Consider the following 17,650-nt stretch of genomic DNA (forward strand, 5'->3'; position numbering starts at 1 on the left):
TAGGTAAACATTATGAATCTTATATATATAAAATACTCATAATTAAGAATCATTTTATCCAGAGTTCAGTGGTTAAGTTGGGGCACACTGTTTGAGTTTACAGTTGGCCCACGAGGAAAAAGATGCTGATTCTTAAAGATGACATACATTGAAATGGGTCGGTAGATACAAATCAAAACATTAACAACCAAAAACACAACAAATTCATTTTAAATCACTCAAATAAAAGCACATAAAACTCGCACGCTGTACGTACACAAATGCTCAGAATAAAAGGAAACTCAAAACAACTACAATTACAAGACAAGTTGACAAAGTCCTAACTGCTGATGAAGAGCATTTGATGTGACTGAAAGCTCCAGAACAGCCCCCGAATGGACCTTTTATATCACGTTGTTTGTCAACAAAATTGTAACGACAACATTTCTATGTCTTCATTTCTGTAATATTGTAGATCCAGTGGATAGAAACAATTTTACATTGCAAAATTTTTTTTTTTAAAAGGCTTCAGAGTGTAGCAAACCATGTTGAGGGGGTTTAGATGGAGAAACAAATACAGACGCTGGATAGAGTTCATCCGAGTTTGCTTTTTTTTTTTTTTTAAGGAATAAAATGTATTTTTCTGTGAGCTGGATGGTAAAAAGGACCTCAAGAGGACCGCATTCATTTTTATTTTTTTTATTTTCTTTTCTTTCTTTTTTTTTCTATTTACCTTATAATCCTGTCCCCTGTGTGTATCTGCCGGTGCACTGACCACAGAGCCCTCAGGCCGAGGGTTCGCTGACCCTTCACCCCTGGCCCCCCCCCCCCCTCAGCTGGTCAAACTCTAACCCTGGGACAGATGGATAACGGACTCTCCGCTTTATCTCCTCCTGACCACGCTCTCCTTCTCCCTGCTCTCTCCTCAGTCTTTCCTTTCACCTCTTGCTGCCCTTCCTCTCTCTTCCTTCACCTTCCCTCTCCTGCTCTTAATTTCCTAAACTCTCGGATCCACTCAGGTCGTCACCTGAAACACGTTCTCAAATTGTTCACCTCCTCGCTGACTTTACGTGTATCCTTTTCATTTCCCCTCTGTCCATCTTTACCCAGGCGTTTCTGTTCTGCAGTGTGTCTATCAGTTTATCCCCTGCAGGCTAGATTTTGTCATATTATTGTATGTCTCACAGACATGGCCGCACGTGAAATATTAGCCCCTTTATGACCGCGGTGAGTCATAAAACTTGTTATTCCATGTTTTCAGCATTTCCTAACTTGATTCCAGTTGTTTTCTGTAACACTTGAATTCAAACTGTAATGCTTTGAGTGCAGCCTTGATCAAATGTCAAGAGTGCAATTATACTTGCACGTTAATAAAGCCTCCAGTGATAACAGAAAGAATACATTAATAATAGATTAAATATTAATTGTAACACCTTGTGATGAGCCCTGATTGTTCTGTGGGTTTATAAATATATCTTTAAGTCTTATGGAGGCTCCATCTGCATCCCCTAAATTTACATTATATATATTCTGCCAAACTAAAAGGCTGTTTGAGTGACGTCTTTGTAATAATCCAGTGTGTTCTCCCACATCCCTGTGTGTTCATACATGGGATCATTATAAACATTTATGCAGCAAAGAAGCTTCTCGTGCCAAAGGGGCTGACGCTCGGGCGGATCGAACCTTTCGATTGATACTGAAACAATTTGCATACTGATTCTCTTTCAGTGCGCACGGATCCATAACAACACCGGCCAGCTATTCAAATGCGCCTGCATCGAGAAAAGCACGGAGAGAAGCACGGCACCGGAGCAGGAAAACAGAGGCTTTTATTGCGGAACGGATGAATAAAAAAAAATTTAAAAAAAATTTGCGACTGGAAAACGGAGACACATGCAGCGGCTAAGGATCTTTACCTCGCTCTGGATTTGAGACTGGCCGCTCTGGAGGAAAACGCTTGAAGCCGGAGGAGGATGAGGGCGAGTGTGGGACGGGGGAAGAAAAAAAAGAAAAAAAAAAACCACACGGAAGACACGCTAAAGACGCGAGCGCAACCTCTGCTTTTTGCAACTCGTATGGTGGAGTTAAAGAGTTTATGTAAATTGATGTTCAAACTCAGTCGTTTGGTGCAAGGAGTGAGGTGCCGGGTGGACGATAAAGATGTATGACAGGATCAGATCCTGCGGTAAAGTCGGGGACTATACAGTGCGAGGCGCGTGTGCGTTGTTCGCGCGTGTGCATGTCTGTGTTTACGTGTGGCGCAGAAGAAGAAGAGTTTAAATGCAGACATTTGAACCCTGGCACCCTGTTGAGAGGAGACGTGGGGGAAAAAAAAAAAAAAAAAGGGTGCCGTCCGAATCTGACCCACACCATCAGACTGTTTCTCTGCACCCTGACGCATCTGCACAAACTTAGAGCAGCTGCGCCACGTCAGCCTTTTAAGATCTACATACTGGCATCAGTTTATAGCCAAAGAGGCTTTTGTGACTTAAAGATGCGGTTTAAGTTACATACAGTTATGATAATAATGCAGTGTCAATTAAACAGCGAGCGTTGTTACAGCAAATTACTGATTGGTGCTTCATGATCACGTCAGATTGGGCTATTTAAATGCATCCTAATTTACTTAAAGGTTCATTTGAACTCAAACATAAGAAAACTGATCCTGTAGTTACATGTGTATGGCACAGGATCAGCTGTACGCACACATAAAAACACACGCACTTAAATTAGATACAAAAAAAAAATAACTGCGCATTTATCTGAAACTTTTGGGGGGTTTTTTCAGTTGTGAGACTGTAGTTTATTAAGATTCAAATACAACGATGCACCGTACAGGAGGAGGATGCTGCAAAACATGCTGTCAAGTCGCTTATTGGGAATCAGCCCCACCCTCTTGTTGTTATCAGATGGAAAATATACACACATGTTAATCTAATTTGACGCATGTTTCGAAACAAAAGAAATCCCTCCTAATAATTGGAACAAAAGTCTTAAAGAATAGTTCTCTGTGAATCAGGAAATATTCATAAAAGATGCAAATAATTTGCATTCCTGGTTCGAGTTTAAGATACACCAACATCCAGGAGCTCATCGTGTGGCAGCTGGTCAGTTACCAGCAGTGATTGTAGATAACCTGGTTGTAGTTTATGAATTGTCAAAATATTTTTTTAAAGGCGTCTTATTATCACGGCAATCTGTAAGTGGTATAAATTATTGAAATTAAATATTAAAGAGGCGCGAACTTAATGCAGAAAAATTTCAGCATTGAATTACATTTTCAGAAATCGCACTACAGAATTATGAAAGCCACTTTTAAGTTTCCCCAAAATGATGAATTCATGTTTCTGAAGTCTCACCGCCTGTTTGAGGAAGAAATCATTTGAACCTGAAGTGCACATTTCGCGGGGCTCGTTTGGCTATGGTTGACACGGGTTTGTCGTCATAATTGGAGTCTCACCAAAGTTACAGGGAGTAATTGGGCGGCATATGGACACCTTAATGTAAAGTGATGCCTTATTAATGTCACATGAGTGCACGAATCAGAGCAAGTGAGCGGAATAACACAAGAGGAGAGGCAGTTGATTTACCCCTGAGCAAGGCAGCAGGTCCGGCATCTGCTGCTCGGCCTTGATGGCATTTTTTATTAATTAGGGGAGAAATTAAAAATAAAAAAAAAGTACATTCCTTGATCACAGGTATGAAACTTTAAGTCGGTTTATTATTACAACCCTGGGCTTTATATGTTCCTGTTGGCCATGTTCTTCACATGTTTAACTTTTGAAATGTTGAACAACTTAAATGCTCTTTACAGGATTTAAAACTGCAGAAGCTTTAAAAGGAGATAGTCTCTCTTTAGTTGTAAAGGTCATTTGGCTTGTAGCCTGCTTAACGTTTATATTTTTTTTTTAATCATAAGTCTTACTTTCTATTTGCTTTAAACTCCAAAATAATGAAAAATACGTTAAAACGTCAAGTGTACAGCTTTAATACTATTTTAATTTATATATGCTGACGTTTGTTTTTCCTGTAATAAATAACTCTGTTTCTAATTTAAATAATCACCTTTATTCATATAAAATAAAAATCTATATACGCCTAAAATGCAACAGGCAAAAGTCCATGTAAAAAGGTTGTATTTTTAGGTTTGTTTATTGTAACAAATTGTATAGGCCTCAGCCTGAGTCCCTCCAGGAATTATAATTTTATTCAGTATTGATTGGCGCGATGTGATGTGTTTTCAAGGCCTATACTTCAAATATGCTGTAAAGGCCAGCCACCGACGCCGCAACGCACATTTTAGACAAGAGAGAAATCATTTCATGTCTCAAATATTTTCAGGTTCAACATATCTCTGTTTCCTTCTAACATTCCTGTTATTTTACGGTAGGAGTGTAAATCTAAACGTAGAGACGCGCCATATTTATGGACCCTGGATATTTTAAATTAATTTATGGATTCAAAACGATAAAAAAAAAAAAAAAAAAACAAGAGCAGTGTGATTTATTTCCAAAAGGCTAATTCAGTTTCCTTCCGTGCGCCCTTAAATTACAGGAGCTCATTCGCCATAATTGACCAAACAGGCCAAACTCAAGTAGGCTCATTTATAAAAGTTTAGTTTCACCAGATGCCATTTAGCACAGGCTTATTCCTAAACAAGCTGTAATTGTCATTTTGAACAGCTATAAGGCCTGCCACGCTGTGTCATTCCGCAGAGCTGCTGAAATATTGATCCCCAGTCCTCTCTGCGAGACATTATATTGTTTCTGCTTGGATATGCTGCTGTGGGCTTCGCGGGAATGATGCCCCTGATTAATAATCAGTGTGGAACTTGTATGTAATTGACACAGTGCCTTTCGGGGGCCCTTCCCTGTCACCACACTGTTTTGGTTTTTTGGGGTTTTTTGGGGGGGGTTTTTTTGTCTTTATATATATAAGACTTGACTATGAAAACGATTTCTAAACTCGCCTGCGCCACATACGCACACGAGTTGTGCGCGGCCACTACTTGTTGGTCTCTGCCTCGGCTTCCTTTGTGCTAATTGAATTGAATTCCCCTTGAAATGTATCTTCGTTCAGGAGGTGCTCAGAAAACCGCGTCCCTTATATTCTCTGCCCAAAAAAAAAAAAAGAAAAAGGCAAATGTCACGGGCTCGTAAGGCCAGGCCTTTCTCGGCACAATGGCCACAGAGAGCCAACACACACACACACACACACACACACACACACACACACACACACAGCGCCTGAACACACAGCTCGGGTCGTGCAGACGTGGCAGCAGCCTATCGATCCGTATGAGAATGTGTAGATGAGGTTTGCTGCCAAGTCAGGCCAAACCTTATAGCCTTTCATACTCCTTCTATATCTCGTTTTGTCTCTGTGCGGGTGTGCAGCAAAAAGAAAATGTGAAACGTTTTGTATCAGAAAAAGACTGAAAACGTAGGAAGTTTGTTGTTATTTCGTCAGATTAAATCCCTTTATAAATGACGTCTAAATGCCCCCGTGTGGAGCTATTTCAACATTAATATAATTATATTTAACATTGTTTTTGTTTCCCTGTTGTGAGCTCTATTCGCCTGCCTCTAAAGTCCATTATGTCCACAGGACCGCACGCTTGGACAGCCGCACTTCGAGGAATTAGTGTCCTTTTGTCTCCACACACGTCACGCACACGCCGTTGACATTGACTTCACATCAGAGACAGTTTAACTTCTTCTCTTTTTTTCTTCTCTTTTATTCAACTCGTTCAACCGAGCGCCGGGGTCTATTGTGGAGGGGGGGGGGGGGGGGGGGCCCTTGACAGATGCGGGGGCCCCTAGCAGGTCCAGGACAGGGAAAAGTCTGAAAGGTTAATCTGTCCCCCGCAGATGTTGGCTTCGGGAGTCTTGAAGCGTCACCTTTGACATGTCCCTCATTCAGCGGGGGGTCCAGAAGGACACTGACCGCTGCAAGCTGTCACCTCGGCCGGCTGAGGACGCCCTGCGCCGCGTACCGCTCTATTAGGCTAAACGGCCCCTGACGTGGAAGCAGGGGCCGGATCTCATCGGGGCTGCGCGTTTTGGGAGAGTTTGACAGTCAATGCTGCTTAACGCACTGCAACAACAACAACAACAACGACGACGACGACGCAGGGACACCCGGTCACGTCCCGTGCCCAACACGTCAGCCCCGCTTTGATAGCTTGTTATTGTGAGTGTAATTATTTGTAGGAATCTTTCTATCAATAAAAAAAAAAAAAAAAAGATCTTATTTAAATAAATAACATGTCGGCGTTTTATTTGTAATATCAGTGTGTGTTTGGCTAAAAATGATAAACAATCAGGATTAAATGTACCTCTAAATAGGACACACACACTCACACACAACACACTCACACACACACACAACACACTCACACACACTCACACACACTCATACACACGTGCTGGGCTTGGTTCGTTAAGCCTAATGGTTGAACAATAGACACATCTGCTCATCTTTTTCTATCAAAAGAGAAGGTACCGGGGTCTTCTTCGTTTGGTTAAACCGCCACATATTTGACGAAGAGGGGTGTTGGGGGAAGGGGGGGGGGTGCAGCTGAAGTAATAATAAATGAAAACATGGGAGGATTCATATGAATATACAAAGTTTGCCGGCAGCTCATTAACTCCGCGAGGCTCTGCCGCTGATGTCAGTGTGTGTTTTCTCGGGAGGACTCCGGAGCGTTTCTCGTCCCAGGCCCTCGCTGGTTTAAAAATCAACTCCAAATGAACCCGGAAGTCGACTTCATTTGCAAGTTAATGATTTAAGGAGGACCGGAGATAAAGGCTCATTTACAGCGCTAATGAATTTAACATTTTCTAAATGACGTTTTGACAATTAAAACGTCGGGTTCTTTGTCCAGTTTGTGTCCGCGAGTCGATTCTGTGGAGATTTGATTTGGGAGAGTGGTCTATTTGCGTTATTAATAGAGAAGGCTGCTGAATGTGGGTTAGGTCGGAGAGCAGCGTTTAGCAGGTGGTTTGATACCTCCCTTCCTTAATAAGGTAGCTGACGTCAGAGCAGTGGGGGGGGGGGGGGCGTGTGCGCTTTGAGAGAGAGAGAGAGAGAGAGAGAGAGAGAGAGAATGGGAGGAGATGGGTGATCCACAGTGCGCATGTGCGGACGGCGAACTGTGCTGCGGTGGAGCAGGGGCTGGGGACACACAACTAGAGAGATGGCGCGGCACCCGACCGGAGCGCAAGGACAGCTGGTTGGCGGTGGGGGGGCTTGAATTGTAAAGAGAATCAGAAAAATTTATATATATATATATATACATACATATATATATATATATATATATATATATGTATGTATATATATATATATATATATATATATATATATATATATCAAGAAAAAAAAAAGGGCAATCGGAAAAGGAGTTTCTGCAGAACAGCGTCAGAGGTAGGACATTAATCTAATAGGTGAATATAAGGACAGACAAGACACGGTAGCGGAGGAGGCTACTGCAAGAAGAAGAGGGGAAAGAGCAACAACAACAAAAATTGAACTTTACCGGACGTGAGGACTTCTGGACATCAGCTACCTGCGGCAGGTCAGATAGATGGTTTGTCCACAGCGCTGCCCGGATCATGAACGCACAACTGTCGATGGAGAATATTGGCGACCTGCACGGAGTGAGCCATGAGTCCGTGGCCGGTCACGGAGAGTTGCTCAGTGGCCACAGTCCGCATTCCCGTCCCCGGGGTCTGAGCCACCGCGCCATGGGCATGGCGACCCTGCTGGACAGCGGAGACTATCACCCCGGCCACCCCGGACACCTGCATCCAGCCATCAGCATGTGTGAAGCCCCCCCCGGAATGAGCGCGAGCAGCACTTACACTACCCTGACCCCCCTGCAGCCCTTACCCCCCATCTCCACCGTGTCCGACAAGTTTCCTCCCCACCATCACCACCACCACCACCACCACCATCCCCATCATCCCCATCATCCTCACCCTCATCCCCACCAAAGGATCCCCGGAAATGTCAGCGGCAGTTTCACGTTAATGCGAGAGGACCGGAGTCTGGCGCCAATGAACAGTCTGTATCCCGCATATCATCACAAGGATCCCTGCATGGGCCAGAGCCTCTCCCCGTTGTCCGGTTCCGGTTTGGCCAGCATACACACGTCCCAGGCCGGCATCCCTCCCTACGCTCATCCCGGCGCCGCCATGCCTGGTGAGAAGATGCTCACCCCCAGCGGGTTCGAGGCCCACCACCCGGCCATGCTCGGCAGACACGCGGAGCAGCACATGAGCTCCTCAGCGGGCATGGTACAAATCAACAGCCTCCACCACCACCCGCACGCCCACCTTGGCGCGCAGGGGCACGGCCAGGGGCTGGGGAACAGCCGGGAGCAGGCCTCCGGGCCCGGGCAGCAAGGGGGCGGCGGTGGAGGGGGTGGTGTTTCTGGGGGACAGATGGAGGAGGTGAATACCAAAGAGGTGGCGCAGAGGATCACCACGGAGCTGAAGCGCTACAGCATCCCTCAGGCCATCTTTGCCCAGCGGGTCCTGTGCAGGTCCCAGGGGACCCTGTCCGACTTGCTGAGAAACCCCAAACCCTGGTCAAAGCTCAAGTCCGGCAGAGAGACCTTCCGCCGCATGTGGAAATGGCTGCAGGAGCCTGAGTTCCAACGCATGAGTGCGCTCAGGCTCGCAGGTGAGCGAAGCCTCGGTAAAGCCCCCTTTTTTTTTTAAATATTGCTTTCATCTTTTGAACATGTTGCTGACAAAAACAAACGCCCAAACAGTGGCGTTCACTCAGCACAGAGGGTCATTGGCCCTGAACGTTACCCCCATGTTGAGCAATGGACAGGTCAGGTGGGATGGGAACCAAAACTGATAATGTAGGCTGGTGTTTTACCTGAGAAAAAATAGCCAAAACATTTCACAGCAATCCAAGTGTAAGTCGTGCTAACTGGGTAGCATTCAGGACAAATGTTCCCTCTGGGCTGACACTTCTTAGGTATCTGCAGAAATTAAGCGTTTATGTGGAAAAAATAAAAATAATTAAAAAAAAAAAAGATGTTGGAAGTCAAAGGCCTCCCTATTTTAGAGATTTCCACCTGGAGCGCAAAATGAGTGTCCTGACATCAATACGCATCCCTTCTCTGTCCCTCCGCCGATTTTGGGCTTGTGTGAAACAAGTGCTCATGTCATTTTACCTCAAAATATCGACCGCTGGACTGCCTGCGTAAACTGATCCTTCTCTCAGAAATCGTTATGAATGTGTTTATTTTGGTGTAGATGCAACTGATCAGCCCCCCTTTTTTTTTTTTTTTTCCTTGGTGCTGCCCTTGGTGTAAACAGAGAGAGGGGAGAGTGTGTGAGCGTGCACGTGTTGTTGAGAGTCTGCCATGAACTCAATTTAAGTGTCAAGCGGAGCCATGCATTGTTTAGTCGGTGAAAATGCCCTGACCCTCACTATGGTCAAATTATACACTTTAATTTTCTCAATAGAGCAGAATGGAGCACGTGTTCGTATTTTGCTCGTAAAACTAACCCTGGCTTGACTGAGGTTTCTCTAATTAACTGATAGACCTCTGTATTAATTTGTCCCTGAGGTACACGCGAGTCAATTAGGGCCCAAATACCACGTGCGCGTTCACAGACGCCCGATGGATTTTTTTTTTCTTTTTTTTTTTTTTTTTTTTCTACGTTTATAGAGCCAATCAATGACCTACAAATGGGCTTTTTGGCTTTTTGAAAAGTGAGGCTGCGGCTACACGGTGGAAAGTGCGTGCATTTGTGCAGAAGTGTGCGTGCGGGCATGCTCTTGCGTGTGCACGTGAATGTAATCGTAATTGATTATTTTTCAGTTTTCCCATCTGCTGCTGCTGCTGCTGTGTGTGTTTGTGTGTTTGCGGTGATTGAAGATGAGATTTTATCCCTGACTTTTGCAAATGAGTTAAAAAAAAAAAAAAAAAAAGCCTCGTTTCACTCTTGAGAGCTGCTTTTACATTTGATCATCATTTGATCATTAGTGTGATCAGCCTATAATTAAAACAAAAATCAGAACAGCAGCCTATTGATTAGTGATGGCTTGGATGGTTTTGTTTTTTTTATTTTTTCAAAAGACGACATATTCACACTGGCTTTACAGGGGGAATATATGTAGGCTATCAGGCCTGCTTCAGATTTGCTCATTTCTTTTTCTTTTTTCTATCTTTTTTTGCGCACGTTTTCCCTCAACTAATAAGAAATGAACCGGAAAGTTCCTTTTTTGCACAAAAAAAAAACATTAAACATGAATACAAAATTATAAATTGTATTTATTTAAATTTTCCTAGAAAATTTCAGAAAACAGTTTGGAGGGAAGAGATAAAAAAAAAAAAAAAGATCGTTAAAAATGTAATTGATTTGGAGAGATATAGTCTGAGCGCCATTTTATTGATCCGTTCGTTCCTAGGTGATCTAGATATGTGATCGTGTGCTGAAGTAGATGTGATATACTTATTGATTTCAGGCTTCTGAAATTAATCTCGGGCCTTTACTCCTTTCCCACGTATTCAATTATCCATCTGAATTTGTTTGAATAGCATAGAATAGAATAGATGTAGGTAAATATGATTTGGCACTGAACAGAATGAATTCAGATATTTTCCATTAATAAAGACTGTAAATCATCTGACTGCAGAGACATTGTTCACAGTTGTTTTCTGGTGTTTTTATGAATTATAAGAGAATGTTTATCTGCTCGCTGTTTATAGGAGGCAGATTCTCTCTAAGTAGAGTCTCTCTCCAGTTTGATATTTGCAGGCTTCTCAGCGCAGAGGTCTGTTTGTTGTTCTCAGTAAGATTATGAAAGCAGGACTCTCGTCACATCGTGTCAGCAGGCCCAGTGTGTGCAGTCCGTTTGAGTGTGTGGAGTTATCTGTGCGTTTGTAATGATTAGCCGGGAGCAGCGGTGTGTGTGTGTGTGTGTGTGTGTGTGTGTGTGTGTGTGTGTGTGTGTGTGTGTGTGTGTGTGTGTGTGTGTGTGTGTGTGTGTGTGTGTGTACCTGTATGCGTGTGTGTTTAGTCTGATAATGAGGCCGTTGTTATTTCGCCCTGGTCCTGGGAAAAGCTGCCTCTCCAGCCCGGGCCTCCTGTGCCAGTTCGGGGCGGCTCTGTGGTGGCTCCTGCTGTCTGAGTGGCCTTCACTCTGGCTGATTTATGGCAGCCCTTACACGAGGAGCTCCGGCTCTCTGTTAATATTTACCAGCACTGGAGACACGGTGCCGCTCATGCCCACAATTGTACTCCAGTTTATGGTCATGCCAATACGCCGCTGCTGCACTGTAGGCTACTTTACTCACACAATGGAGAGCTCTTCAAATGAGGTTATGAAGTTAGATCTGCAAAAATAATCTTTTACTGAGTTAATAATTCTCTTTGATATCCCTCTTACATAACTTAATGTTTCTTGCTACTTAATTCAAGTTGCATTTGGCAGAGAACGCAGCAGATATTGCATCAAAACATAATATAGAACGAATACCACATTGAAGTGGATTAATAAAGCCTGCTGAAGATCAACATTGATGCATTTAATATAGAACTGAGAGTAATTTTATTGGTGCAGTGACACGATCAAGCACTTTGTTCGTGTTTCTAAATATTTTTGTTCGAAAAGATAGAAAAGTCTCTCTCAATTATCTGTTTCGTTTCCATCCTTTTTTGTGTTTGTCTAATGAAACCCCTCTGTTTCACATTGTGAAATGAATCAGTTCTGGTTTGTGGATTGTTCTGTGGTTAGAATATGCCGTTCATCATTTCCTTCAGTGAGTCAACACTGGGCTTCGCTCTAGCAGCTCGCGTCTGCCCCCTCCTGGTCTGCGCTCACTGATGAGCCTCACTTCGGATGGCTGAACTGGAGGTTTATTAAGAGAACCATAAAATGAAATAGCAACGAGACCAACCGAAAGGACGTTTGACCTGGTGTCAAATGGATCCCCCACGTTTGTCTTTCCAGTATTCAGATGTTCTGGAGTTCATTTATTCGGACGTTACGTCGCCGAGGTGCTTTTGTTGCTTTCAGCACCGTGGACAGCGCTCATTGTTACCCAACTGACAGGCTTCCTGTCGGGCTGCTCTCCACCGGGCGCAGCGGAGCTTACCTGGTCCGCGGACCAGGAGAGAAGCCATGTGGCTCCCTGACAAAATGAGGAAGAGTGTGATGTCAGTATTATTTCACATGTTCCCTGGCGGTTTGCCTAGTTACAATAGTGTTTGGGGAAAAAAAGAAAAAAAAAAGTTGCGTCCATCATGCAGGGTGTTGCAGGATTCTTTAGGTGAAATGTTATAGAGAATCTTCAGAGACAGGAAGTAGAGCTTGTTTTACCCTTTGGGGGTCTATGATAGGTATGGCTTTGACAACACTTTACTCGTTCCACATCCACAGTATCTGATTACATGCTACAGTCCAGTACATAAAATGGCAGTGATGAGTGTTTACTTGTTTTTATGTAATTCAAACACTGCAGAAGCTGGTTTTTACTGGTCAACACTCTGGAGAGAGGGGACATATCAATCGCATCAACTGGTGCAGGTTTTGTTTGAGTTGCATTGGAGGCCAATCACCTCTCATAACCAGTATGAGAGACAACATAAAAGCATTTTGTAGAGTGATAACACATTAAAGTGCTTAAAATACTTAAAAATTTGGTTCTTGCTGTTATTCATTAGTGGTGGGACATAATGAATATTTGAAGATGTCTCTATAAGACATCGTTTTCTGACACAATTGTCAAATTAGCACAGAAACTGTGTTTTTAAAAGTAAAAACACCAGAATAATCGTATTTTTTTTGTTTGCATATATGCACATAAGACCTGAAAAGGCCATCTCAGGATTGTAATATAACATTATACAGTAAAACTATCAGATATTAGTATTGGCCTTAAATAATCACATCAGTGTGGCTCAGTTTTAATGAAAACCTGCAGACATCTTGGTCAATATGGTGGACTGATTCATGTGTCAGTCCACCACACTTTGCTCACTTTTTATATCAAAAGTTAATATGTGATCCTTGTTTTTGTATCTTCTGCCCTCTCTTAAAAAAAAACCGCTCTCTCTCTCTCTTTCTGTCTGTGTGTCTCTCCTGAACTCTCCACAGCATGTAAGCGCAAGGAGCAGGACCACGGCCGAAGTGAGCGGGGGAATGTGAGCAAGAAGCCGCGGCTGGTGTTCACAGACGTCCAGCGGCGGACGCTCCACGCCATCTTCAAGGAAAACAAGCGTCCCTCCAAAGAGCTGCAGCTCACCATCGCCCAGCAGCTGGGCCTCGAGCTGACGACGGTCAGCAACTTCTTTATGAACGCACGCCGCCGGAGCCTCGATAAGTGGGTGGACGACGGCTCTGGTCACTCAGCCAACTCTGGCCCCAACGCCTGCACCAAAGCCTGAAGACGGACGGATTTGACCAACTCATGGACTGACTCAACCTCGGTGGAAAAGCTTTAAAACTTAAGAGAAACAAAGAGAAACTTAAATAGACCTTGAAGCAACATTTTGCCCTTAAACCTGTACTATATTGATATTTATAGTATCCAAAGATGAAAAAACAAACCAAAGACTTCTTGTTTGACCTGCTTTAAAATGTTTTGTTTCAGCAACACTTTTATGTGTAACATACTGCAAAAAGACTGTAGTTTTGCCCCCACCCCACCCCTCCCCCTCCCCTTTTCCCTATTCACACATACACTCACTGTCATTGGTCTCTAGCTTTACTACACCCCCCCTCACCTCCCCACCCAGTATCAATCTATCATTCGCCATCCTTATCTTTAATCTGATCGGTTGGTTTTAATGATGTGTCCCTAAATGGAGGTTTAATCAGCCTATTGGCAGTCGGATCTGCAGCTGTCCACACCCTTTGAGAAGCAGCCAGAATGTGGAGCTCCGGTGGGATTGGCCAATCAACTACAAAGAAAAAAAAAAAATCCTACAGGAGCGACTGGATTGTTGTGCAACCGTGTTTGGATCGATGGCGTGGACTGTATGTCTGTCTGTCTTTCTGTCCTGCTGTCTGTCTCTCCATCAAGCATTACCAGACAGACAGGGAAAGTGTCCATGCGTAGACTGCTAACCCAAAACCAAAAGCCCAACCCTAAACCAAACCAAAAAACAAAATCCTTACCTCAACCCGCATGGTAGTGCTTTCTTCCAATATGCTGAGGCGTTGAATAATTAAAAAAAACAATAGTGAAACCAAAGCCTTCTCCAGCCTGAGGCCTCACTCCCAGCCTCGCTTTCAACTCGCGCTCCCCGGAAATATTATGCGACACGAAAAACTAGCTATTGCTATTTGCCTTATTGATGCCTTCTTAAATCAAACCGAATATTCCAGTTTTATATTCATAATCAGCCTGCTGACTGTTGCTGTAAACGCTCATTGTGAAGATGAATGATGACAGATACACCCTGTCCTGTAAATCTGTGCAGTGCTCACAGGTTGACTTCTACTGTGTTCAAATGCCAGCAGCTGGCGAACAAAGACAAATCTATTTGTGAAAAAACACAACGCTGTGCTCTGTGTGTGTATGAGGTCTTGCGAGGGAGACAGACAGCCTCTGATGTTTTTTTTATTTTTATTTTGAGGACAAACTGCGTCTCCACCTTGATAATAAGCACTGAGCGTCGCTCCTTCAACTCCCTGCGCGCTTCATATGTATTTGATTTTTATCTCCTCATCAAAGATGTTGGGTGGAGGGGATGATATCGATGATCAAATCCCTTTCAGGCGCTTACACAGCAATGTCAGCTCGTCACCTGAATACGAAAGCACCCCCCCCCCCCCCACCACCACCACCACCACCCTCCCTCTCCCTCCGCTCCTGTCTCCGCTCTCCTGGTAAGGTATGCATTTCAGCAGGAGGAGGAAAGCACTACACAGGGCTGGCCCAGGGGGCAGCACAGCGTTATTTGTATTGACCTGCCCTTCCCCTCCCCTCCCCCCTTGCCGTCATCCTCCTCATGAACAGGGGTTAGCAGCTCTACATTCATCGGAACGAACGCTGAGGAAGAGGAGAGACAGAGAGAGAGAGAGAGAGAGAGAGCTGCTTCTTCATCACTGAGAGAAAACCAAAAAGACGACAAGAAACAAAACAAAAACAACAAAAAAGACCTGCTGATGTTTTATAGTGTGAACCAAAGATGCTACCTCACTCAAGTTCCATATGTGATTTCTATCACTTTGATGATACCAAAGATAACCAAAGATTTTTTCTCATTGCACGGCCTCTACGAGTGGTGTTTAAAGATGTGTGATGTATGCGTCCCCCCTTCCCCCCTTCCTCCCTGTCTCCTCTCCCCCCCCCCCCCACCTCCCCACCTACACTCAACATCATGCACCCCTGCTATGCGTGCTCTTGCTTCATCTGTGCTCTGATTACAGCTCCATAGATAGTCATGCTGATGTAGCTATAGGCCGATGTGCTGATCTAGCCTTAGATACACACAACTGGCCATGCAGGTGCCTGCGGGGTACAGCTAACTTGCTAGTGATGTGATCGGTCTTTCTTTGTGCACATTAGGAACAGAAAACGCATCCATGTCTGCCACTTTGTCGACAGAAAAGACACTTAAAATGTAAAATCCGACATTGCAGCAAGCCTACAGATATATAAAATCAAAGTTTTATGAATGATTTGAAAGTCATCCATGTGAATCTGATGTAATACCCCACCAGAGTTCTCTCGTGTTGCAGCTTTATTTCCACTCGGCCCTGCCTCTCCGTGTGTATCTATAGGTTGATAACATTGATCCAACCAATAGGTCAGACATCTTCGCATGACACTAGCAGACAACCTGACATAGCCATGGGCAGAATCGTTGACTCAACTATAGGCAGACATGTTCCTGAAAGTAGAAGCAGACGTGTTGCAATCTTTCTAAAACTCCCAGGACGAGTGCCTTGCTTGAACCAAAGTGTTAAACCGCTGTTGACCTCTCACCTTTGACTCTGTGAATACCTCAGCCTGTAGAAGGGCCACTACTGAAGAAACAAGGAAAAGATCTTTTTTTCTTTTTTGAATCACACCGTGGTGCTTTCGCCAGCGCAACCATGCAATGAAAACATACCAAAGGAATTTTTGTTGTCCACTTCTACAGATTAAACCAAAGGTCTTTGTGTCCCCTCCCCTCTGCCCCCCTTTTGCCCCTCTTTCCTCTCACCTTCCTCGTCTCCCTGTTGTGTGTAGGAAGGTCCAGCACTCTGGCCGTGCATGTCTTTACCAATGTCTCTGAATACCTCATAGTAATGATTCCTTTGAGTTCTGCATAGAGACGTCTATCTGTGAGTAAGGCAGAACTCCACTCGTGTGGTAATTGTTATTGTTACTTCAAAAAGCTGTATGATCATCTATTTTGAAGTTGTTGTTTGTTTGTTTTGGGTTTTTTTGGCAAAAGTGCTCTGTTTCAAGTCACGGAGGACAAGTTTCAGGGTTGATGTATGAAACTGAAGGGATGGAGGGAGAAGCGTATTTTTTATCAGACATTGGGTTATGCCAATATTATAATGGTAGACTATTGCTTTTACAGGGTAAAACCAACTGCTGTGATATTGTGTTCATATTATCCCTTTTCTCTATTTCTGTGTTGTGATATTAATTTAATTGCATTTTTGTATCGGTTAACCACTACTTTAATTTATGCATTTGTAGAAACTCTAGATTTGTATATAGTAGGTTTTTGAAAAAAAGAAAAGAAACAAAAAAGACAGTTTATGTTACAGCCTTATTTCCCACGCTTAGATATAACAAAGGAGTAGTTTTTATTCTTCTTCAGCTAAATCCTAGCCGGCATTTCAATGTGTGTTTTAAACACTGCCAGAAACCCAGACAGTTGATTTGCCAACGCAGACAAAGTTATACAGGAGCTACTTTGTTAAACAGCTGGCAAAAAGCAGTGTGTACATGTGTTTTTTCTATTCTTTTGACTTTTTAAAAAAAAAAAAAAACTGTTATTTTATGGGTATTACTGCACATCCAAAGATTTTTAAAACAAACCAAAAATTGGAAAAAAAAATATGTATAATGTTGAAAAGCACTGGCATTTGTGAGGTAGACTTGTTGAGTTTTGATTTGCCATTCGCACGGGTATAGAATGTAGAAGGCGTAGGGCTACGTAGGCAAGCTTACTCTACCATGTGGGGAATCTCCTGTTCAATGTACAATCGGAAGCATTTGAAACGAGGGCTGCAAGCCCCCGCTCACTTTGCTGTCTCATACACAGAGTGAGGTGGAGCGTAGGCTGGGCAGCCGGTCTGCCAGGGGCAGTGCCACGGAGCTGGGTCTGTTTTTATTGCCGTGGCACCGCCGCCTTGCTCCATCTAGTATCTGTTCTTTTGGTACGTACTCGTGTAATGACCGTAAGCAAAGTCTAATAAAACTGCAAAGAACCTTACCAAGGAATCCGTGTGTGAGTGTGTATGGGGGACGACCACCTGGATTGCTCATTTCTTTGTTTCTGTGTGTGTGTGTGTGTGTGTGTGTATGTGTGTGTGTGTGTGTGTGTGTGTGTGTGTGTGTGTGTGTGTGTGTGTGTGTGTGTGTGTGTGTGTGCGTGCGTGTGCGTGTGTGTGTGCGCAGCTCAAATGCCAAGTATTGCGGAGGTACCCGAGTTTGTACGTGTGCTCATTTGCATGCATCTCTTTACTG

At 43.8% G+C, this 17,650-nt stretch overlaps 1 protein-coding gene across 2 annotated transcripts; it reads left to right on the forward strand.

The window, feature by feature from the left end:
* Positions 1-7,135: 7,135 nt before the first annotated feature.
* On the forward strand, positions 7,136-17,396 carry onecut1 (one cut homeobox 1). Of its 2 annotated transcripts, none has more exons than XM_069174292.1 (2): positions 7,136-8,682; positions 13,108-17,396. In XM_069174292.1, exons 1-2 carry the CDS (start codon positions 7,596-7,598, stop codon positions 13,395-13,397), a joined length of 1,377 nt encoding a protein of 458 aa, XP_069030393.1. In that variant the 5' UTR covers positions 7,136-7,595; the 3' UTR covers positions 13,398-17,396. The 2 variants fall into 2 exon arrangements, with proteins under 2 accessions (XP_069030393.1, XP_069030394.1); XM_069174293.1 differs by having other exon boundaries at positions 7,136-8,667.
* Positions 17,397-17,650: the final 254 nt, after the last annotated feature.

The sequence above is a fragment of the Embiotoca jacksoni genome, unplaced genomic scaffold (assembly GCF_022577435.1).
Source record: "Embiotoca jacksoni isolate LCO1_2020_lvr unplaced genomic scaffold, fEmbJac1.0.p SCAF_6, whole genome shotgun sequence".
Taxonomy (NCBI): Eukaryota; Metazoa; Chordata; class Actinopteri; family Embiotocidae; genus Embiotoca; species Embiotoca jacksoni.

Excerpts from the sequence above, each read along its gene's own strand:
- onecut1 (XM_069174292.1), top strand. The coding sequence starts at position 7,596 with ATGAACGCACAACTGTCGATGGAGAATATTGGCGACCTGCACGGAGTG. Across the intron at positions 8,683-13,107 it reads CGCAGGTGAGCGAAGCCTCG|CATGTAAGCGCAAGGAGCAG; the intron begins GTAAAGCCCCCT and ends AACTCTCCACAG.